At 49.0% G+C, this 24,274-nt stretch overlaps 1 protein-coding gene and 1 non-coding gene across 2 annotated transcripts; both read left to right on the top strand.

Moving 5' to 3' along the window:
- Positions 1-3,986: 3,986 nt before the first annotated feature.
- LOC127224533 (lipopolysaccharide-binding protein) lies at positions 3,987-24,071 on the top strand. Its single transcript, XM_051187563.1, has 15 exons — positions 3,987-4,176; positions 5,900-6,014; positions 6,914-7,042; positions 8,085-8,240; positions 8,810-8,873; positions 11,173-11,236; positions 12,755-12,846; positions 13,348-13,524; positions 15,273-15,332; positions 17,330-17,497; positions 18,132-18,199; positions 18,617-18,659; positions 19,747-19,810; positions 20,574-20,650; positions 23,692-24,071. The coding sequence occupies exons 1-15, from the start codon at positions 4,053-4,055 to the stop codon at positions 23,734-23,736; spliced, it is 1,446 nt and encodes a 481-aa protein (XP_051043520.1). The 5' UTR covers positions 3,987-4,052; the 3' UTR covers positions 23,737-24,071.
- On the top strand, positions 14,312-14,459 carry LOC127225459 (small nucleolar RNA SNORA62/SNORA6 family). Its single transcript, XR_007834785.1, has one exon. It is a non-coding gene; the product is annotated as a small nucleolar RNA SNORA62/SNORA6 family (small nucleolar RNA).
- Positions 24,072-24,274: the final 203 nt, after the last annotated feature.

Here is a 24,274-nt window from a genome sequence, read left to right as displayed (position 1 = left end):
CTTCTTATCCTAGTGCCTGGCCCTGGCATGTCACCCTCTCAGACAGGCCTTCATTGGCCAGTGTTTGGGGATGGAACCCCACAGCCCTGGACTCAGTTACCCACCGGAGATTAGAATGCACACCCTAGAGGACTAGAGGACGGATCAGGCCAGGCACCGGAAGGAGTTCAGGCTTGAGCAAATACACAGACCCTCAATAAACACTGCTTTCTTCTAATCCCCATCAATCCTTAGCAGCAGCCACAGGGTGGAAGACATACACCATCTGGAAAGAACCAGGCTTGGGTTGGGGTAGGCCCAGAGACAAAGGTCCCACATGGGGAGCTGCCCTCATGACAATGACAACATGGTACATGGAGCAGACAGTCTTGGGCAGAGTTTGCATGTAAACCCCAATGTCTTCTGTCCTTCCTATTCCCTGAACATGCAGTCTCCACCTGTAAGGGCTTTTATTTAAAATTAGTTTTTATGCGTATGGTTAATTTTCCTGCATAGATGTCTTGTGTACCACATGTGTGCAGTGTCTGAGGAGGCCAGAAGAGGGCATTGGATCTCTTGGGATTGGTGTTACAGATGATGTGTGTAGGCTGGAGTGAAGAAACCGAAACTGCAGCACAGCAAGCAGACCATGGGGTCAGGGGAGTAGGGGAACTGTGAGGGATTGCTGAATAGCTGGGGTGGAGGTAGGAAGGGGTGCAGGGTGGGGCAGATGCCACCACCTGGGTGAAACCTAATTCCCCGGATCCTGTGAAAATCTAGATCCCACTTCTGACACCAGATATAGCATGGATAAATAAGAATCTGGGAAAACGATAGGCTGACAGATGTTTATTCAGGGAGAAATCACTTACACCAGAAACAGATGACCACCAGCAGGTTCCTGTCCTAAGGATGCCTCTGTGCTCTCTGTCTCCGACAGAGCTGGGGCCCAGGACCTCAGACCGGAGTCCCCTCAGGTCATGCCTGCACCTGTCCCCATGCCCCAATGGGTGTGGTCAGTGTAACAGGTATGGGCAGGATGGATATCTCACTACAGTTGTGAGCTACCATGTGGGTGCTGGGAATCAAGCCCAGGTCCTTCTAGAAGAGCAGCCAGTGTTCTTAATCACTGAGCCATCTCTCCAGCTTCTCCACCTTTTGATTAAGAACACCCAGAGGGTGTTTCTAAGTGACCACATTTACCACAAAGCAGAATGTAGTTAACCCCATGCTGAGGAAGGTGAAAAGGATTCTGGGACTTTGGTGACACATGGGAGTGGTCAGGAAAGCTTCCTGGAGACAATGGTGTTAGAAAGTTTATAAATATTGGAAATGATGGGGTGAAAGTCAAAAACACAGGACTATCCCTCCTGTAAATTTTGTTTCCTGCTGTGAAATTTTATTATCTTTACTTGCTATATATATCCAGAACCACATCCCTGTAGTGAGATATCCACCTCCACCGCACCTGTTGTGTTTGGGCATGGACACAGGTGTGGATGTGATGGGGAAGGCTAGGTCTGGGGTCCCAGACCCCAGCTCGCTCCCTTGCTTCCTGGTCAGGTTGCAGAGAGCATCGGGGTGGCACTGGTGGAGCAGGAACCCGCGGTGGTCATCTGTTTCAGGTGTAAGTGAATTCTCCCCGAATAAACCACATGTTACCCTATACTGAGTCCGGTGAATCTTATTTCCCATGCATTACACCCCAGTACCCAGTAAAATACAAAATTCAATGTCATGTGTGTGCTGGGTGAGCATTCTACCACAAAGGTATATCTTGAGCCCCAAATACCCACAATCCTACCCAACTAACAGACACAACCTTCATAATTTCTTGATAGTTTTGATCTTGATTATTGTAAGTCATAGAACCTTACAATACAGTGCCATGGGAAATGACATTTCCCATTAATTACTGCAGTTCTGGCTCCAAACTACATCCAGAGGCAGGCTGTTCCCCTCCTAGAAGCCAGTCCTTGGAAGTTGAGAGCTGGTGGGTGGGAAATCTGGTTTATTCAAGGGCCAGCAACCTGGATGGTTCAGGAAGCTCTCACCCTCAAAGCTCTGACATGCAGAACTCAGGAGCACAACGGGGTTTCATAGAGACAGAAAAGACTAGGCTGTGGGCAGGAAGGTAACCTGCTTCTTGGGGTCTTCACCTGGGAATGTACCAAGCTTTTTCTTTTGAGCCACCAACCAGCTCCCAAATCATGATACAGAGACTTCTTATTAGTTATAAATGCTCAGCCTAGCTTAGGCTCGTTTCTGGCTGGCTCTTTTAACTTAAATTAACCTGTTTCTTTTTATTTACCTTTTGCCTCAGGACTTCTTACTTTGCTTTCCTTCTGTATATCTTACTTTCACTGCTTCTCATGTCTGGCTGACTGGTGGCTGCCTGGCTTCTTGCCCATGGCATGGCCCTCTCTTTCTCCCTCGTTCTCTCCTCCCCCTCTCCCTTCTCCTTCTCCTTTTTCTTCTTCTTCCCCTCCCCCTCCTTCTCTTCATTCTCCTACTTCCTCTCTACCTTACAGACCCACCTATCCTTTGCCTACCTATTGGTCATTCAGCTCTTTATTAGACCAATCAGGTGCCTCATGCAGGCAAGGTGAAACAAATGCAACACATCTTTACATAGTTAAACACACATTCATACATCATTAAACAAATGCAGTAACACACCTTTACACAGTTAAAGTATATTCCACAGCATTAAAAAAAAAGTAACAATCTTTGCCCAGTTAAAATAATTATTCCACAATAACACCTGGGTGTGATTCTTTCTCGTTTTCCTATATTTTCTGGCTGTGGAACATTGTAGCCTTGGTCTCATGGGGCTAGCTCTCACATACACAGGGTTTTGTGCATGCTGGGTTAGTACTGTAACCCAGAACCCTGGCCCTCCTCCATTCTCTTTACACCTTAGGACTTTTCTGTTAGCCATCCACGGCAGTTCAGGGGGTTGTGTCAAATTTATATTCAGGATGAAAGACTAAAAAAGGCAGGCACTGCCTGCTCTGATGTCGTGTGAGAGTCCCCAATGCCCTCTATTCTGTAAATCTGAGAGTGTTTAGCAGTTAACACCGCTATCATAAGCTGAAACTTCTTGGAATTTCAAATGCTAGCACTAAGGAAGTGGAAAGGGCATGAAGAGGATCAAGAGTTCAAGACCAACCTGGGCTACATAGTGAGGCCAACCCCCCCACCCCCCACCCATCTCCAAAAACAAAGAAACAAAAAACAGAAGGATTTTCTAGAATGCCAGGAAACAGGGAGGACAAATGATCTTTACAATGTGTAAAAGAGGGAAAATAAGGATGATGCCTCCAGGTCCAGCTTTAGGGGAGCGTGCCATTACAATATTGCTTTCAAGGACCGCCGCATTAAAACCCGCGTGAGCAGTCCCCCTTCCCTGACATCCTAGCCGGGGCTCACTCCTCCACCTGGGCCACCCAGTGCAGCAGCTGACACATTTGCACAATGACTGAGTTATGCACAGCAAGTTCCAGAAGGAGAATTGCTGGGATCATGGAGCCCAATGCGGTTTTGAGAGCTTTTGGGTGGTGTTTGGCTTGGCTTGGTGCTGGAAACTAACGTTTGAAGATTTGCCAAGTTGCCATCCAGACAATTATGCCACAGCAAGGCTGGGAGAAGTGGTTATTTAAACAAACGGAGTTGAAAAACAGCAGTGCCCAGACAGAGCCACACCTATTTATTCCTTCAGCTTTCATGGGCTGGGCTGTGACCCTGAGTGAGCCTCCGTTTCCTGTCTTTCCTGACCTGGGGCCTTCCTAGCAGAGAGGCAAGGCAGAACCTCCAGCCAGCATGGGGTTCCCTTGGTGGGCGGGGCTTACCCCCTAGGGCCAGGCCAACTCTCCTAACCTGAGCAGTGGTAACAGCAATGACCCCAGTGGTGTCGCAAGCAGGTTCCAGTCCACAGGGCCTCCCTTTCCCGCTTGCAGGAGTGAGCCCGCCCTCCCTCAAGAACCGCCCCAATACCCTGGGCTTTGGCTACTTAAGGGCACCAGAGCCAGCTCACATTGACACAGTCCCCACTCACCCACGCAGGGTTCAGGATGGAGGCTGGGACTGGGCCTTTGCTCTCGACACTGCTGGGGCTGCTGCTCCTGTCCACCCCCGGGACTCGAGGTGCCAACCCAGCCCTGGTGGCCCGTATCACCGACAAGGGTCTGGAGTACGGTAAGAAGCCGCACTGCAAGCTGGCCTAGGAGACCTGACACCAGGCACAGCCAGGACATGGAGGACGGTGCACCCCTGGTAGGGACTAGCCTGCTACACCGGTGTTGTGGCGATACCAGGTCACTCCCCAGATGTGTGACCACAGCACAGGACTTACGTTATCTGACTTCTGTACCGGAGTGGTTTGGGTGTCTGTAGCTGAAGCAAGAGGTAATTGAAAGAAGACAGGTAGCAGAGGCAGGTAAGCTGTGACTAGAAGGCAAACAGCAGAGAGCCTGGTAAACAGCCCTTGCCTGGTAACCGCGGGGGGTCTGGGACGGTTCTATCCGGAAGAGTCTTGGAGTTTGCAACATGACCTAAAACCCACAAGTCATGGCTCAAGGCAGTTAGAGACAGGGAAGGACTTAGGGAGGCTGGCTGGGGGATGGGATGTGCCACACTGGGATCTGAGAGGTAGTCACGTGCCTTACCAAACTTTAAAAGGTACTGATTGGTACCTTCAAAATGAGTCCTCCTCTGGTGCCTGTACTCAGGTTGCTCCTGGCTTTTTCTCATTTATTTATTGCAGTCCTGGGGACTGCATGTGCTAGGCAGGTACTCGACATCTGGAGCGCTTCCACTGCCTTGTCTTCTGGATGCTATAGCATCCCTCAGTTAGGTAAAGATGCTGGGATCTAAGATAGGCTATAGACAGGGTGAAATCAGAGAGGGCTTCTAGGAGGAGGTAAAGTAGAAAAGGCAGTAAGAGCTAGCCAGAGACAGAGGGTTCCTGCTGCATACACCCTAGAGAAGAGGTCACACTGCAGGGGGTAAAAAGGGATCCTCTAGAGACCAGTGTGTACAGCCCAGCTGAGGGCAGATGCCTGGGCTCTGTTCCTGTCAGAGACACAGCAGGGCTACTAACTGCACTTATTTGGAAACCCTAAGTCAGGTTCATTTGTCTTCTGCCCTTCCCCGGGCACAAGTGCCAAGTGTGTGCACAGGGCTCTGAGGTGAATGACATGTGCCATGTGTGAATCCAGGGCCCTGAGGTGGGTGACATGTGCCAAGTGTGTGCCCAGGGCTCTGAGGTGGGTGACAAGTGCCATGTGTGAGCCCAGGGCGCTGAGGTGGGTGACATGTGCCATGTGTGAGCCCAGGGCGCTGAGGTGGGTGACATGTGCCATGTGTGAGCCCAGGGCTCTGAGGTTTGGTATTTCATTCTTTTAGTAATGTTAACCTCCCCCTTCCCCCACCCCCAGCCTTTTCTGTTCTGGGCATTTCCAGAGCACCTCTTCCATCTAGGCTACCACTGGTGTGACAGGCCAGGCTCCATCTTGTCTACTAGGAGGGTGCTATTGTTGTCATTGTTTGAGGAATAGAGGAAGCCTGGGGACTTGTTCAAAGCCACTCTGTTAGAAAGATGTCATGGCCAGGATTTTAGCCCTGGAATCCTTCCAGTGTTTGCCACACCCCAGGCAGGTCCTTTTCTGGTCATGTAGTTTGTAAAGGCCTCTCCACTCCTTTCTGTAAAATGGGCACAAGCCTATCAGCTGCATGATATGCAGGTACTCTCCTAACTCCATGCTGCCTGGTGCTGGTGGGCTGGGCGGCCTGTGCTGTAATTACTGTCAGCAAGGACACTAGCCTCTCTAGCCATGGAAGGTGGGAGCCACTGAAGGATTTAGAGCACAGAAGGGGAGGCAATGTGGCCAGGCTGACTCCAGCTTTTCCTTGTCTGCAGCGGCCAAGGAGGGGAGGTTGGTTCTTCAGAGAGAGCTGCAGAAGATCACACTGCCTGACTTCACGGGGGACTTCAAGGTCAAGTCCATAGGCCGTGGGCATTACGAGTTTCATAGGTGACTATGCAGGGGACAGAGTCTAGGCGTGGTCCTGGCAGCCTCTTGGGGCAGTGGGGGTCCAGAGGGGGTTTCTTGGAGGGAGCGGGGTCCCTTCTTTGAGCATAGCAGTGTTGATGCCTCCTGAGGATGTGGCCTGAGTTTTGGTTCCCTCATCTGTACAATGGAGCTGCTGCTTCCCTCTCCCTTAGGAGACTAATTCAGGATCCAGCCACGTCAAGTAGCTTGCAAAGGAAGATAGGCTTGGGACTTAAAATGAAGTTTCCTGACCACTAATGTTGCCTTTGGGGAGAGGGCACAGTCATGGAAGGCTTCCCAGAGGAGGGGGCACCCAAAGTAATTCTTTAAGGCCTTACTAGATTATTTTTTTTAAAGAGGCATGAAGGATGGACAATAAAAAGAGGCGGTCAGACCTGCAGCCTATGAACGCCCACTTTGCCTAGTGCTCCCTTCTTTTATTCTTTTTGTTAGTGCACGTTTATTAAGCACTTCCTGTGTACCAAGCTCCTTCAACACCTCCACCCCAAAAGGAATCGACTTTTTGTTTTCCATGGACAGCCCTGGTCTCTTTGAGGGCTTTCTCAGGCTTTCTTAAATCTGGCCCCTTCCTGGGCACCAGGAGGGCAGGATTAAAGAAAGAATCTGCCCCCTGACAGAATGTATCTGCCCAGCCCGGGGTACTGTCACCAGCCCCTATGTGCCTGAAAGCCATTGTCACCCCTATTGTGAATGGGGGGGGGCAAAGCAGCAGCAGCCTGTTGCAGGGACCCCAGTGACATCCGGAGGGCTGACTGGAGTGCCCAGTGCTGTGCCAGGCAGGGCTGTGAAGGAGGAAGTGTGTTTCCTGGGCCAGCTATGTCTGGGTACCAGCCTGATGCCTCCCTCCTATCTCCTTACAGCCTGGAGGTCAAGAGCTGTGAGCTGCGTGGCTCCTCCCTGAAGCCACTCCCAGGCCAGGGCCTGAGTCTAGCCATCTCTGACTCTTCCATTGGGGTCCGAGGCAAGTGGAAGGCACGCAAATCTTTCCTGTAAGTTAAGTCCCATCTGCCCCTAGTCTTAGCCTTCAGTCCTTCTTCCTGAGTCATCAGAAAGACCACATGATGGACAGACAGGTGTAACCCAGGCCACAGTGGACCACAATTCTCTCTCTCTCTTTCACATCTTCTAAAGGGATAGGCCTACTTCCCCTGAGGATTCTGAGTGAACTAAATGAGACCACACAGCCTGTTCCTTGTTTATTCCCCACAGATCTAGACCCCAAGGCCAGGACCTCCCATGAGCTAGGGCTATCCTCATGGCCCTCCAAATGTCCCCTCCCTCAGAGAACACTCAGAATGGAAAGAGTAAGCTTAGGCTGCTGGAGGCTGTGAGAGAGATGCCCTGAGTCCCAGCTCAGCCTGCTCATACCTCCTTCCTCTCCTCTGCCTCAGCCTGCTCACCACCCCCTGCCCTGCCTCAGCCTGCTCACCCGCCTTCCTCTGCACTGCACCAAGGGCTATTTGGGGTCACCAGCATTCTAGCCCCTAGATATGCAGCTCCACAAACATATATGGGTGCTTTAGTGAGCCACCCCCAACCCCTCCACACACATCAGGGAGAAAGAGCTGGGAGTCCGGTGTCCGGGCCTGATAATACTGTGATCTGCAACTCCGACAGCTGTGTTGGGTTGTTCCAGAAAATGCTCCCAGTGTGGTCCACCTGCAGTGTGGATTTACCTTCATCTTCAAAAGTCTTCTCAGCTTTGTGGGTGGAAACTGGCGTTGTTGTAGTTTCGTTTGCCATAATTTTCCTGTGCTTAGCGCTGTGTAGAACTTGGGTTTCTTTTCCTTGCTTTCTCCCTTCCTTATTACTTTGTTCATTGTGTGGATTAACGAATGAGCCTCCCCCACCCCTCACCCCCCCCACTGTCTAAGATGCTGGTTCTTTTCATTGTGTATATATCCTGGGGTTTCGTTCTGCCCCAGGCATTCTGCTGGATCTTTTATTTGTGATTAACTCATAAATCTTTGCTGGTGTCCACCTGTTTTGAGTAAGAATCCAGGTTCCTCCTTCTGCCCCTCTGACCACCAGGAAACTCCAGAGCTCCTTTGGCCTAGATGTCAAGGGTATCACCATCTCGGTGGACCTCCTCCTGGGCAGTGATCCCTCTGGACGGCCCACAGTCACCACCTCCAGATGCAGCAGCCGTATCCACGATGTGGACGTGGACATATCAGGAAGTGTGAAGTGAGTCACCCAGGGGACCCCTGGGCATGGTCCTGGCAGGCTCTGATAAGTGTTCAGACCTGGGTGGAATGCTTAGATCCCCACAGACACTAGAGACCATCCCTTGAGGACCCTGTTGGGACAGGCAGGTGCAGACACGGGCGGGAATGCTAAAGTGCCATTTCCACAAGCCAGCAGGCTTAGGGGACCTTGTCAGGGGAGGACACTTTGAGTAGTGGAGGAGCATGTGGCTTTGGCCACAGTTCAAGTCTATGGTCAAGTTTTTGCCTCCCAGTCCTTGTTGCCCTGGCTACAAAATCAGATTCTAGTTCCAACCCCAAGTCCCCTGATCTTATCAAACACAGCAGGAGGCTGGAGCCAGCCATATTGGCCATAGCAGGGCTCTGGGACACTGATTGTGTCTGATGTGGGTGCTGAGAACCTAACTTGGGTCATCTGCAGGAGCAGTATGTGCTCTTAACTGCTGAGCCGTCTCTCCATCTCCAGGTGGCAGGGCCTGGCTTTCTCCATCCCCACTGTCCCTGTACCCAGGGGCAGACAGCTGACTGTGTACTGTGTTCCCTGCCCAGGTGGCTACTGAATCTCTTCCACAACCAGATCGAGTCCAAGCTCCGAAAAGTATTAGAGAACAAGGTAAGAAAGGTCAAGGGGGCCGGGTGAATCTCTGGCTGCTACAGGACTCGATCTTAGTAGGGCTAAGAAGACATACTCCGGAAGACATGCTATCTTGTTGCCCTGCACCCCCAAACACCTGAGAACTGGTTAGCCTTAGGTTCTGTGAGGAAACAGCCAGAGCCCAGAGATGCAGAGGTCTCAGCGCCAGTGGATACTGATCAGGATTTAAACCTGGGGTGGGGGCTTCCTTCCCCTTGCAGCACCCTTAGCCACCATGCTTCTATGCGCCCAGAAGGCCCTACTGGCCATCTGGAATGGAAGACTCCATTTTTCCCCTCCACAGTCATTTGGGCCTCAGAAAGAATAGGGCACCCAGGCTCAGGATTTAGAGGTCTGGTAGGATAATGTCTTTCCAGGGAAGGGACGACCCTAGGTAGGCTGACAGCCTCTCTGGGCTCTGCAGCTGCACCCTACACCTCCCAGGCTATCACCCCCTCCTTTGGCTCCATGGTACCCCACAAATGACATTCTCTTCCACCAGTAAAGAAAAGATGAGCTATTACCCTTGCCTGCCCAGCCCCCATGGCCTTCACCACTGCCAACCACCTGACTGATAGCTTTCTAGAACCTCTTGTCCTTAAATGTACATTAGACATATCTATCCTCTTCTGAGAAGCCACCTGTGACGGCACGATGTCTCTCTTTCATTGCACACATGGGTACACTGCAATCAGTGGTGATTCACAAATCAAAAAGAACTTTCTAACTGGGCACGGTGGCACACACCTGCAATCTCAGCACTCAGATACTGAGGCAAGAGGATCTCAAGTTTGAGGCCCGCCTGGGGTACATAGCAAGAATCTGTCACCATGAAGGGAAGCAGGGCAGAGATGGCTCAGTGGGGAATGTGCTTATTGTACAAGCCTCAGGGCCTCATGTTCAGATGCCCAGTCCCATGTGAAAGCCAGCAGTGTGGTGTATCTGTAACCAAGTGCTTTGGGGTCACAGTCAGGCAGGTCCCAGGGGCTTTGCTGAACATCTAGTCTAGCTGAATAGTGAGCTCCAGGTTCAGAGAGAGATCAGACAAGCTTCAAAACCTAAGGTGGAGAAAGAGAGAGGAAGACACCCCAAGCCAACCTCTGGCTTCATCTGTGTGCACAGGTAAGTGCATCTGCATACATGTACACACATGTGCACATATGTGCACACAACATACAATACCCACAGAAGAAAGCAAAGAAGTACTGCTTAAAGTTTCCACTCTCCTGTGCACACATAACAAGGAAAATACTCACACATGGGCCCGGATGTAGGTAAATGTGAACTGAACAGGATGAAGCTGTCCTTTGAGATGGGCTCCTGTTCTCACCTGTAGAATCTGTTTGTTGCAAACTCCACTTCGTCAACCATTTGCAAATGCAGAGACCATCCCCACGCTGACACTTATTTATTTACTTATTATTTGTGGGAGGGGCCCATGTGCCGTGGTGCTCATACAAAGCCAGATGCAATCTGTGAGAGACATGATACCCTTCCATTGCGTGGGTCCTAGGTACCAAACTCAGGATGCTGGGATTGGTCAAGAGTTTCTTTACACACTGAGCCACCTCAATAGCCCCCATCTCTATTTTTAGAAACCTTTCTTCCTCTGGGCTTCTCTGTTATCCAGAGGGAACCACATGGTTAGCACCTCGCCTTTCAGAGTATTTATCTCTGGTTTTCTTGAAAATATTTCTTCTTGGTCATATTTTGTGGGCTTATATAATAACGATTACAGCAACCAGGACAGCAAGCAGGTTTGAAACATATATTTCCTGCTCTTGAGAAACTCATAGCTCCTCTGGTGATGATAAATTGTATGTAAGTGGTTCATAGGTACGACCACGGGTTTTCCAATGGATACCCAGGGAGCAGAGGCGGCCAAAGCCGCCACTGCCCAGTGACAGCCAGTAGGGCTGACTGCAAGACCTCTAAGCCTACTTAGAAAGGGGTCAGCTGTTCAGATCTGAGCTCCTGCTGCCAAGGCTTACCCTAAGAAACCTGTAATGGGTTTAACGCACCATGTCCCACCAGTGCCTTTCCATTTGCAGACACCCAGCCTTGGGGCCAGCTCTGAACAGCCCACTTGGACCCTGCTGGAGCCCATGTCAGGCCTGACGTGATTTTCTTGTTGTTGTTTTTAATTGCTTCTGCTTTGGTGTTACCTGATAGATGCTAAGAATTTACAGATATTTGCAAGTAGGTGACCACTGAGCAAATGTCACCAAGGGCTTGCACAGGTGTGGACTCACCAGCCTTCCCTTTCTGTTTCTGTCAGGTTTGTGAGCTGATCCAGAAGTCTGTGACCTCTGACCTGCAGCCTTATCTCCAAACTCTGCCAGGTAGGACGCCCCACGTGCCCTTAGCGACTCTATTTCTCTTCATTTTTCACAAGCTCGTATTTGAACCCTATCAAATACAGACAAAAGAGTAGAAAGATGCAATTTAAAATCCTCTTTTCTCCTCAGCATTTCTGCCAAGAGGTAGTCTTGATCTGGGCCACTCTTACAAAAGAAAGCATTTAATTGGGGCTTGCTTACAGTTTCAGAAGCTCAGTCTATGATCATCATGGCAGGGGGCATACAGGCAGGAGCAGGAGTAGCTGAGAGCTACATCCTGAGAGACAGAGACACAAAGAGAGACAGAGAGAGACACAGATGTAGATACAGAGAGACAGAGAGACAGACAAACACAGAAACACAGAGAGACAGAAAGAGAGAGAGACAGAGTCAGAGACAGAGAGAAACAGAGACACAGAGTCAGAGAGAGACAGAGACACATAAAGACACACAAAGACAGATAGACACAGAGAGATAGAGACAGAGACACACAGAGAGACACAGAGAGAGACACAGAGACAGACAGACAGACAGACAGAGCCTGGGCCTGACATGGGTTTGAAACCTCAAAGCCTACTCTCAGTGGCACGCTTCCTCCAAAATGACCATATCTCCTAATCCTTCTAATTATCTCAAATAGGGCTACTCCATGGTGACTAAGTATTCAAGGATATAATCCAATAGGGGCCATTCTTATTCACACTACCACAGATGTCTAGTTTCACTATTTTTTGCAATGGCCACAAGGCAGCAGGGAGTACCCTGCATTTGCTTCTTGCCAGGAGGAGCAGATATCTTTGGAGTTCAACTTCTAGGATACATATGGGAAGTTTGCACTTGACAAAGGGTCTGTGTATCCTATGATGAGGCTCCCAGGCCCCTGGGTGCCACTTGCTAAAACCCTTCAACTGAGGCTGGGGCTGGCACATCTGACCGTGCACGAGACAGTCACTCAACCAGGGATGTGGAAGGGATATTCCCCCAAGACCCTTGAGGGATACTGGATTCCCTGGTCCCTTTGCTTAGCATGAAGTGTGTGTGTGTGTTACTCTGGCTTGCTGTGACCACTCAACTCTGGAAACTGCTTAGGCCTTAGTCTGAACCTCATATCCCCACCACAGCTTCTCCACCATGGGGCTGGAAGCATTCTATCATGCACCTTTGTTAGAAAGGCATGGCCTGGGAGCTGGGATGGATGGAATGGGTAGGTAGAGTCTTTTATGAGATTTATTTTTATTATGCTACTTTACTTGTATTTGTGGGTATGTCCACATGAGCTCAGATGTCCTGGAAGGCTAGAGGCATCCGGTCCTCCTGGAGTTGGAGGCACAGGTGGTTGTGAACTATCTGACCTGGGTGCTGGAAATAGAACTCTGGTCCTCTGGTAGACTAAGATGCACTCTTTGCCACTGAGCCATCTCTCCAGCCCCCAGGTGTAGGGGATTTAGAGAAGCAAGTAAGGCTGCAAGACACACCTGGCCCTGCTTCTGTCCCTTACTCTGTTCCTCCTCTAACTTGCAGTCACAGCGGAGATTGATCACATCCTGGGAATTGACTACAGTTTGGTGGAGGCGCCCCGTGCAAAGGCCCAGATGCTAGATGTGATGTTTAAGGTGAGGGTGCAAAAATGGGAGTTAGCCACGGGACACAGGACAGTCAGCCCACTCTGCTCCCTAACTTCAGGTCTGACCTCATTTTTAGGGATTCTTGCTTTGCCCAGGGCCCAGAGTTATGGGGTGGTGGGTAGTGTTCCCAGAAGTGGAGTCACACAAGAGTGTCTCTATACCACCCTCAGCCTCAAAACTCCCACTTGCCCTCCCCCACCCCTCCTCCAGCACCTTGCCCACCATGATGGGGGAGGACACCAGAACTGGGTGGGGCAGAGGGGCTGGCTATCACACATCCTACTGTTTCCATAAAACAAAGCTTCTAGAACCCTTGTGCCATAAGTGACACAAATTTGCCCAAAGGACTTCCTCATTAGAGAGGCAGTTTAGGACGATGCTTCCAGTCAGTGCCATTCACCAATCAGCCATCAGAGGTAACCCCTGAGCTCAATGGCTAGCGGTGGGATAGACTTCAAACTGTCCAGCTGTCCCCATGTCTCTCGCCAGGGTGAAATTTTTAACCAGAATCACCGCTCCCCCCCTGTCTCCCCCACTCCGACGATGAGCCTACCTGAAGACAATAAACAAATGGTCTACTTCGCCATCTCAAATCACGCCTTCAACATAGCCAGCCGGGTTTATCACCAGGCTGGGTACCTGAACTTCTCCATTACAGATGACATGGTGAGAATGTGGGCTTGCCATGCTCCCCGGGGACAGCATGGCTCATCCTTCCTTCCAGTCTGTTGTACTTACATAAGAAAAATAGTGAGTTATAGCTAAGCAAACATCAAGGCCAGCAAAATATATTAACATAATTTCTTTATTTCTTGGGTCACCAGGAAACTCAAGGCCAAAGTTCTTTCTCCCTCATAACTATCAAGAACTTGTTTATGTGTCTCTGTTTGACCTTCTAGTCTAGGCCTATTCTAACTCCTGTTTTCTCTTATCATGATAAATCCTGCAGGCCTATTTAAAAAAAAAATTAATGGGCTGGGTAGTGATGGCCCATGCCCTTAATCTCATCACTCGGGAGGCAGAAGCAGGCAGCCTTGTCTACCAAGTGAGTTCTAGTTCATAGCTACAGAGAAACCCTGTCTCGGAAAACAAACAAACAAACAACAACAAAAGAATAATAAATTAATGGGTGACGCAAAATTACATTACAGAGAAAGAAAATAAAGAATGAATAAAAAGTAAATGACAGTTATGAAGACACTAGATTTGTAATTTTTTTTTTAAGTCACAAATCTTTCTGGGAGCTTCCCTGCACCCAAAGTGAAAAGGGTGATTTGGAGTGAGAGGAAGAAACAGACCTTCCTAAGACACACCTTGATGTCACTGTCACCAGTGAGATTTGCAAACATGAGAGTGGCTTTCACAGTAAATCACACCTTATAACCCCCCTTCTTTTAGGTTTTGTGGGGCTTGAAGAGGTGTTTGTTGTAGCACCTCTTAAGAATCGAGGTCTGGTGCACATTGTTAGAGTTTGGAGTTGAGGTTCAAACTGGTCAGTGAACTCCCAAGTGTAGGTAGTGTGCTAAACGAGTGGCAAGGTTTTCACTAACACCCCACTCTGTTCCAGTGCATAGAATTTGATAGTATCCTTTGCTACAAGTGTGGAAAAAAAAAAGAGTTGAGGTCTGTGAGCAATGTCAATGTGGAGAGGACAAAGAGTAATCATCCTGGCAAAGGTGGAGGGCCATCTGATGAAAGATGTGTGGCTTTGTCCTGGCAGTGGTTTCTCCCTGTACCACCACGGACCTTTTATTTCTCCTCCATGCTTCACAGAACACTCTGTGTGATGGGGCCCTGAAGGTGAGGAGGAAAAGCCTGGCCCAAGGTCACACTGACTGACAAGCTGGGAGCTTCAAAAGGGTCTCAACCGGGCGTCTCTGAATGATGCCTATAGGATCACAGCTATACCCCCATCCCCAGGAGGTTCATGTGCTCTATAAAACAAAGGCCTCATGATAGCCAAGGCAATAGAAGCCATAGGGAGAAGTTAGCCTTCACACACACACACACACACACACACACACACCATAGTTCATATTGTTTGTCAACTTGACAGGATCTAGAATCACCAAGGACACAAAGATAAGCCCCTGTCATCTCTGTGAGGAATTATACAAATGGGGTAACTGAGGTGGGAAGACCCGCCCACTATGAGCAGCACCATTCTGTAGGCTGAAGGAAAGAAGTGAGTTGAGACAGGGCCATCTCTGTTTACTGACTGTGGGTACAGGGTGTCCAGCTGCCTGAAGCCCCTGCTGTGATAGGCAGTACTCCTGATTTGTGAGCCAAAATGACCCCTCTTCAATTCACTCTGGTCAAGTATTTTGTTACAACAACGAGAAGTAACTACCACATCTATCTCTACAATTCTCCTCTAATGAGCACCCAAACACCCCTGTGTCTTCTTCCTGCAGTTACCACCTGACTCCAACATCCGGCTCAACACCAAGGCCTTCCGCCCCTTCACTCCCCAGGTAAAGCCCCTTCTGCCCTCCTTGAGACCACCGATTTGCCAAAGCTTCTTCCTAGAACCTCTGTGACCCTCTCCACTTGATCCAGAACCAGGTAGTGAGAAGATCTCAGGGAACATCTGGGGACTGTAGACTTGAGAGCTCCTCCCTTTAAAGTCCTTGCAGCATGGGCCTTAGCTTCCTCTGGTTTTCCGGTTTGGTTTTGTTGTTAGGAGGCTCAAGGGAATGCTGGGAGGGCACCTATCCACGAGAGAGGTTACCAGGAACCAGGCGTGCTCAGCTTGCTTTAAGGGGCTCTTACAACATTTGAGGTGCTGAGATTGGAACCTGGGGGATACATATGCTACAAAAGCTCACTACCCTAGCCCTCAGTTACATCCTAGCCCTCAGTTTTCTAATGCAGGATCTCATATATGGCCCAGGATGGCCTTGAACTTGCAACCCCCTTGTCTCAGCTTCCCAAGAGCTTAGAACTACAGATGTGCACCACTACACCCAGTGTTGAGATTTGTCTGAATGGAAAAGAAGTTCTCAATCTTACCATTCCAGAGATATAAAAGGTGATGGAGGGGAGGATTCCAAGCTCCTGCTGCCCCCTGCTGGTCCCTGTTGGCCCCTGGTACCCACTTCCCATGAAAAAGCTCCCAGGTTCCCTCCTAATAGTTTCAGATCCCAGAAGAAGGTACCAGATCCCAGATGTCGTGAGACCCCATGCAGGTACTAAGAATTGAACACAGGTCCTCTGTAAGAATCAAATATACTTTTAACCACCGAGTCCTCTCTCCAGCCCCTCTCCCCTAGCCCTGTTTTATGGTTTCTGCAGGAGGCAGTGTGGGCTCCCCCCTGGTTCTATTGCACAAATAAGCACATTCTGCACTCTCCATACAGGAAGTTAAGTAGCTTCCTCCCGCTTTTTGGTCACAGTGAGCAACCTGCCCTTGTGTGGGTTGTTTGCAGCCTTTAGTGGCACCAGCATCACAGTGAACAACCCAGTAGGTCTGCCACCACCAGGCCTAGTTGTAAGTTGCTTAGGTTGGTCCCCTAGTTGCCCACTACCCTAGTTCCTCTCTCAGCTTTTCCAACCATGCCTTGCTGAAGGCTAGGTACTGTGCAGAAAGGAATTAAAAGGGTGAAAGAGAATTTAGAAGTCCGGTTTAGAGAGACGGCTCAGCAGAAAGCAGTTGTTGCTCTTACAGAAGATCGTATTTAGTTCCCAGCACCCACATGTTGGCTCACAATCATCCCTGACTCCAGTTCCAGGAGTTCCGTTGCCCTCTTCTGACCTCTGAGCATCAGGCATGCGTGTGGTGCACATATGTGAGTGCAAGCAAAACACTTGTAGACATAAAATAGAATAAACAAATCTAAAAACAAGTTTAAGGAAGGAATTGAATGTCCAAGCTGCAGTGTCAGGCCCTGTCCCTCCTCAAAGTTGCTGAGTTGGCCCAGCTAGTTCTGAGGCATCCTTGGTCACACCCTGGCTCCAACACCCCTTGGCTCCTGACTGCCCTGCCTTCTTGTCATCACCACAATCACCCAGCAAAGGGGCCACCTGCTGTCCTGGATGACTAGCAGCCCCACCCCCCTCCAGCTCCTAAATTCCCCTGACAGTAACAGATGGATCTGCCTTTATAGAACCAAGGGCTCATGGGAGTTTGTTCTTCCACCAACTCCGCCCTCCCCACTCTTGTCTCAGATTAAATTCCATGGCCACCATAATTCAAAAAAATGTTGAGCACCCTTGCAATGATGAGATCTGGTCAGGTCCAGTTTCTGAGGGCTAGCAGAGATGCTATGGTGTCCCCCTTTGCCTACTGGCCAGGGAGGGTGGGGGGAGGGTGTCTACCTGGGCAGATGTCCCTCCACTGTTAAGAAGGCACAGGACACAGCCCATTCTGTGGAAAGTAGAACGGGACCCAAATATCCCCTTTTAAGTTTTCCTTCTAGTCTCTGTAGACCTCTTTCCTTCTTCTGACACAATCTTCAAATTCTACCCCCAGATAACCAGGAAGTACCCCAACATGAACTTGGAGCTCCGTGGAACAGTGGTCTCTGCCCCACTCCTGAATATCAATCCTGGGAATCTATCCTTGGCCCCTGAAATGGAGATTGAAGGGTTTGTGCTCCTGCCCAGCTCCGCCCCAGAGCCTGTCTTCCGGCTTGGTGTGGTAAGGCTCAGTGCCTTTGCAAATGCTGCTGTTCTTCTTCAAAAGCACTTCCTCCCTCCCCAGGTCTCAGCCCATGTATTACAACCCCAGAAAGGGCTTTCTTGCTTCCTCTTTCCACCAATCTGTTTTGCCATCTGCATTTTTTAAAAATTTGTGGCACTCTGTTAATTCTATCCGTGGTGTTTAATGCTCAGGCAGGCATTTGTGTAGCTATTTGAATTTGCTGTCTTGTTTCAGGTGTCAACTCAGCAAAGCCAAAGTCCTGCAGGGCAGTTCCTCTCAGAGGCCGTGTCTGCCTTTCAGAGTTACTGATGATATCAAATTGTATTTAAATAAAATAGGATTCATTGCTATCGTTGCTAGAGCTGAGCTGGGCCCAGGGGTACCTGGCCATGCCCTCTAAGAGCTGCAAGTTCCAGGTCTTCTCTTGGTACCCTGTTCAAAGTTTAACTGCTGTGATTTCAAGAAAAGATATTCAAGTCCAAGTTCAGTCCCTCACTGGTGGACACACTGAGTGCTGTGGGAAGGAGGCTACAGTCCAGTGGGCGGATTTCTGAGGCTGCTGGTTCCCACCTCATCCCTAGCATGACAACCGCCATCATTAAAGCGTGCCTCTTTCTGCTGCCTCTTCCAGGTCACTAATGCCTTTGCCTCATTGACCTTCAATAACAGCAAGGTCACCGGGACGCTGCATCCAGAGAAGTAAGTATCCTCTACGGGGATGGACATCACAGCAGGGGAAAAGCAATGAGTGGGCTCTGAGCCGGCTCCATCTGGACTCTGTAATTGGGGTAGGAATGGAATGTGACTCCCCTGTCAATGCTGAGGGCCTGCCATTTGGGAAGGAAATATAAGTATTACTTACTCTGGTTGGGTTAATTCTTTTGCTGTACTGCCCGACAAATTTCAAATGCCTGAATAACTCACACTTGTATTTGCTTAGTCTATGAATTTTAGCTCTCAGCTGTGTTGACTTACGAATGCTAAAGGCATTTCCCCAGTTCCCACCAGTCTTCCCAGCATCAATGTGTCTCTTTCCCCTGTGCCTCCTCCTGTCTGGAGACCCACTTAGCCTTCCCCCACTATGATGCCCACCCCTGTGATTCTGCTTTATTACAGGGCACAAGTGAAACTGATAGACTCCAAAGTCGGCATGTTCAATGTGAGTTACTGTCCTTAGTTATGACTTAATTAAGATGCCAGGTAATTGCTGATGTTTTTGAAGCAGTTGCCATGGCATCTGGAATAGGCGTGGGAATAGGAGAGCAGAACTCTGCCCAGGCCCCTGTTGAACCTCTCAAGAATGCAATACAGGATCAGTGAATAATTGTGCCCCAATATAAGATTGGCTGTTGGTCAGGATTATTTTAACTACAATGAAAATAAATCCATCTCAGGTTGTCTTGTGCAAAGGTATGGAATTCATAAAAGGCAAGGCTTGAGAGATGGCTCAGTTGGCAAAATTCTTGCCATGTATGAGAACCTGAGTTAAAATCCCCAATGTGTAAGTAAAAAGGCAAGCATGGTAACCCCAGGTCTAGGGAGAAGTGGGTGGACCTCTGAAGCCACTAGCCAGCCTAATCAGTGAGTCCCAGGACCAGTGAGACCTGGCTCAGAAAATAAGATGGACGGCTCCTGAAGCACGACATCTGAGACTGTCCTCTGTCCTTTATAAGTGGGTACGTGTGTGCGTGTGCATGCGCGTGTGCACGTGCATGCATGCACACATGTGCACACACACACACACACACACCTGAACTTATCCATACAAACATTCTCACACACCTGAATGAACATACATAAGACAACTAGCGCCACAAAACTAAGGGTGGGCATTTCATGTAGAGCTGGACCCAGGTGCTGAGGTCCTCCCTCAAGAGCCTCTGCCCATCACTCAGGTCTAATTTCACCCAACTTGATTTCATTCACAGACAGGTGCTTTCACCGATAGTGAACCCCAGAGTCTCTTGTAGTTTAATTTTTGTGGAGAGAAAAAAAATCCCTAAGCTAGCTCTCATTTGGTTCAGGCTTTGTTTTGTTTCAAGACAGGGTCTCACTATGTAGTTCAGGCTGGCCTCGAACTCACAGAGATCCACCAGCCTCTGCCTCCCAAGTGCTAGGATTAAAGAAGCAAAGGTTTGTAGTCAGTTCCACCATTGCCATGTGGGCTGAGGTAAACTACATGTAACTGTTTCTTGGGGCACAGAATGGCTACATGGTCACCGTGTACCACTTCTCTTCTCCCCCAGGTAAACCTGTTTCAAGCATTTCTCAACTATTACCTTCTCAACACCCTCTACCCTGATGTCAATGGTAAGAATGGCTTGAGGCCTTCCCAGGTCTGGGGAGAGGGTCTTTGCCTAGATTGGAAGCTGGGGTCTCCCGAGAGCTGAGGGACCCTGAGAAGTCACTTGTTGGAGTTTGATGGCTACTGTGGGATGGAAATATTGAAGGTAGCCTCTTCCAGGCCTCCAGTGGGGGATTGGGATTGAGATAGTTCTTTGATGCCCAGTAAACACCTAATGGGGAAGAAGAGACTTCCAGAAACGCCCATACTTCCTGAGGTGACAGGTGAAAGACCAGGGATTGGGACACAGTAGGACAAGGCAACAACTTTGAATATGTGTTTTCCAGTCAACTGCCCAACTCCATAATCAAATAAAACAACCAAGACCCAAGGTCAGCTCTGTGATGTACAGCTTCAGCAGGCTGCAGCAGCAAGCAGTTAGGGAGGCCAGAGAGCTGCCCACTGGCCATCACACCCTTCTGCCTCCTCATACCTGCCACTTCCTCCATCAGACCATGTCTAATGGCTTAGGTGCCCTGCCAGCCATTCTGGGTTCAGATCTGAAGTTTTCTTGCTTTGGAACCTAGAACAAGTTACCTAGCCATTCTGTGCATCAGTTTCCATATCTATAAAATGGGAATAGTGATAACACCTACCTGTCAGTCTTAGGCAATCACTGAGTGGGAACACACTGCATCAAGCATATGTAGAGTGCTGAGCCTTTGGTAAGAAATTGTCTATCGCTGTCAGTTATCAATACATCTCCTCAATGGTGTTGTCAACCCACAGATGAGCTGGCCAAAGGCTTCCCCCTCCCTCTTCCAAGGAATATTCAGCTCCACGACCTTGACCTCCAGATCCACAAGGTCAGTGGGTCCAGTAGGACTCTGGGGATGTGAGGGGTGGGAGCTGGTCAATCTGCCAGGACTGGAAGTCACTACTCAGAGAGTGGGCCCAGTTCAGTCCTGCAGCTGAGAAGACTCATGAGGACAGAGTATCCCCTGGAGTATCTTCAGGAAGCCAAGGTTGGGGTCTGGGGACAGAAAAGATGGCTCAGTGGCTGAGAGCAATTATTGCTCCTTCAGAGGACCATAGAGTGTTTTCAGCCCCCATAATGGGTGGCTCAGAGCTGCCTGTAATGTACCTCCAGCTCCAGGGGATCAGATACCTCTGGGCTACTGGGTTCATGGCTCACATGCACAAACCCACACACAGATGTATGCACACACTGCAGCTTCCTGACAACCTCATGAGTGTCCTTAGTACCACCTCAGTGTTCTCTCCTTGACAAAGGACACAAAATCGAGAGCTTCTGGGTTTCACTTTCTTTTGATGTTCTTGAGTTTCCATCATCTAGATGGGTGGGAACCGGACCAAGGCCAATTCTTCCCCAGGGATCCAGCGAAGTCTTTAGTAGTCAAATGGCCATAGTTAACCTCAAAATTCTAATAAACGTGATAACATATGATAAATCTTATAGTCACTTCCCAGGTGCCAGACATAATAAACATATATGTATACACACAATAAACATACAGATGTCACTATTGGGCAGGAGGTATTTGATGCAGCCAGGGCCCCAAAAGGCTCTTTTTGAAAACTCCAGTAGGTCATATTCCAGTAGGTCCATGATTCCCTAGGTTGGTTTGGTTTTTTAGTTTTCTGCTGTCCTGGGTTTCACACATGTTAGGAAACACTCTAGCACTGAACCACAGCCTCAGCCCCCATCTCAATTCTTAAGAGGAAGAGCTGTACCCCAAATGCTTAGAGTACCCTATTTTTAAAAAGTGTTATAGCCTATACAGTGTTTGTTTGTTTTAATTGTCTGAAGGCCTATTACCACCCACAAGCATGGCTGAACTCCAGAACCCTGGGGGTTTCCATTTGTTTGTTTTTTCTTTCTCTAAGGGTTTATTAATTTCTTTGTTTGAGACATGGGCAATATTAGCAGTTATACTGTCACTGGGGGTTTCTCAGTTCTGAGATGTTTGAATTTAGTCAAGAGACAGAGACAGTTCAAAGAGAAGTTTATTTAGCAGGGCTGGCAAGATGGGTCAGGGGGTAAAGGCACTTGCTCCCAAGTATGATGACCTGAGTTGGATCCCCAGGACCCACATGGTAGAAGGACACAATTGACTCCCATTAGTTCCCACAAGTTGCCCTTTGACCTCTAGTCATCCACTATGAGAAGCATGTGTGTGTGATATGTGTGCATGCTCGCGCGCGCACACATACACACACACACAAATAAATGTTAATATGTTTTAAAAAGTTAGATAAATACTCCAGAGAGACTGAAATGGGCTTCCCCAAGGTGCCTCCCTATCAGTGGAACCTACTTTGTGGATTTGGAAGTTTTTATAAATGAGAATGGATGATGTAAGGTAAACCTTTCTCCCTCCCAAGTCATGGTAGACCAGATCTCCTTTTGAGGGCATTTCTTCCCAAGATCCTCATAAAGGGGAGGCGAAACCACTATGCAAGTGATAATGGAAGTATCTTGGGTTAGTACATGATGCAGACCCTTCACTAGTGCTCATGTCTAGGAGGATGCCCTGGGGCCTCAGTTTCTGACACAGAGAACAACCTAACTGCAGAGGGACAGACAGCCTAACCATCAGGAGACACAGCTACCAGGATACACCTGTAGCCTTCCCCATAGTATTGAGAATCATTTCTTTTCCTAAAAAAATAAAAAATAAAAATTCTTCTGCTTGTTCCTTTTGATATCTAGCTTCTATAGCCCAGTGATAGTTGGATACAATCCCATTTGACACAAGGATGGTGATTGACTCCATCGATACAGCAAGAAATAGATCTACTTTTCACTCTCCTGACTAATATTGTGATGACACATTTCTGTGGTCCATCTGCACCCTGAGTCTCCATTTCCTCTCTAAGCAGCATCTCCAAGATGAGATAATGGGGCTGGCAGATGTGTGAACCACACTGGAGATGCTGTGGTCCATGGTCAACATCCATCTGATCACTTCTCAGAGCAAAGGCTATGTGACCATTTACACAGTTGGCCTTTGGTTCTCTCCCTTGTACATGGGATGTAGTTCAAACTTCCTTGAGTTTTTGTGAAAGTTGGGGTCAAGAATGGAAGTTTGTAGTTCAGCATTTAGCACCTGGGAAGAGACAATAAGATTTATCACACATTATCATGATCATTAAAACTTTTTTGTTTTATTGTTTTGTTTTTTGGTTTTGGAGACAGGGTTTCTCTGTATTGCTTTGGAGCCTGTCCTGGAACTAGCTCTATAGACCAAGCTGGCCTTGACCTAACAGAGATCCACCTGCCTCTGCCTCCTGAGTGCTGGGACTGAAGGTGTGTGCCACCAATACGTGGCTGTTCATTAGAATTTTGAGATCAACTATGGCCTTTAGACCACTAAAGACCACAGTGGATCACTGTGGAAAGAATGCAAGCTGGCCTTGAGGGCTGAGTCCCCCCACCCCCCAAATGATGGAAACTTAACAGCAAGAAAGTAAAGCCCAGGACCTCAGGAATTCATGTCCTTTGCCAAGGAGAGGAAATTTAGGTGATAGAAAGGACATTTATGAGGGTCTGCCAGGAAGCTGCAGCTTGGGACATGACAGATAGGGTACCATCTGGGAGAAGGGAGTCCGCAAAGGCTGCAGTGGAGAGCTGAAGCTGGAGATTTATACACTGACCTGACTCTTATTTCTCACTAGTGGAGCTGTGTTCTTCACAGCAGGTATTCATGTTCTCTGTCTTTTGTCTGTCTGTCTGTCTTCCCTCCCTCTCTCTCCCTCCCCCTCTCTCTTTTCAAGGTCTGGCCTCAAATTCACAGTCCTCTTGCCTCAGGCTCAGGAGGGCTGGGACTGCAGGTGTACATCACAATGCTTGGCTTAGAGGGGTCTCTTTCCTGTTTTCTCCTAGGACTTCCTATACTTGGGTGCCAATGTCCAATACATAAGAGGCTGAGGACAAGAAGAACGATGGACCCCAGAAACCACAGCTGGACCTGCCATTTGCAAATCCAGATATGCAGCCCATCTCAGGGGAGTCCCAAGATACAAAGATGTTTCTGTTCCTGACTCCGTTGGACCCTGTCCCCTCAGTCCTCCTCTTCACCATACACACCCTCTTGACCTGGACTTGACTCTCTCTTCCAGGAAGGGCCTTCTCCCCTGACTGACCTGGAAAAGCTTTAAGAGTAGGCGCTGTGACTAAGGGCAGATGCTGTGGTTTTGAATTCACCATCTGATCTTCATATCTGGAAGAATGCTGGCACTTAGTAGGTCTTCAATAAATATTTATAGAACAAGACATTACGGCTGAACCTCTTTATTGCTCCCCCTATCCTTCCCCGCCCCCACCATCTGGTCTTAGCCATTCTAGATGCTCAGCCCCACCTGTGTTCTCCAAGGCTAGACCTTGGCCTCTCTCTCCCTGTTGGTCCCTGCTGTAAGGGGCTCAATGAGAGAGTGGAGGACGCCACACGCCCCCTTCCCCAGCACTT

This window comes from Phodopus roborovskii, unplaced genomic scaffold (assembly GCF_943737965.1).
Source record: "Phodopus roborovskii unplaced genomic scaffold, PHOROB, whole genome shotgun sequence".
NCBI lineage: Eukaryota > Metazoa > Chordata > Mammalia > Rodentia > Cricetidae > Phodopus > Phodopus roborovskii.
The sequence above is the reverse complement of the archived record's forward strand: the minus strand, read 5'-3'. Positions and strand labels throughout refer to the sequence as shown.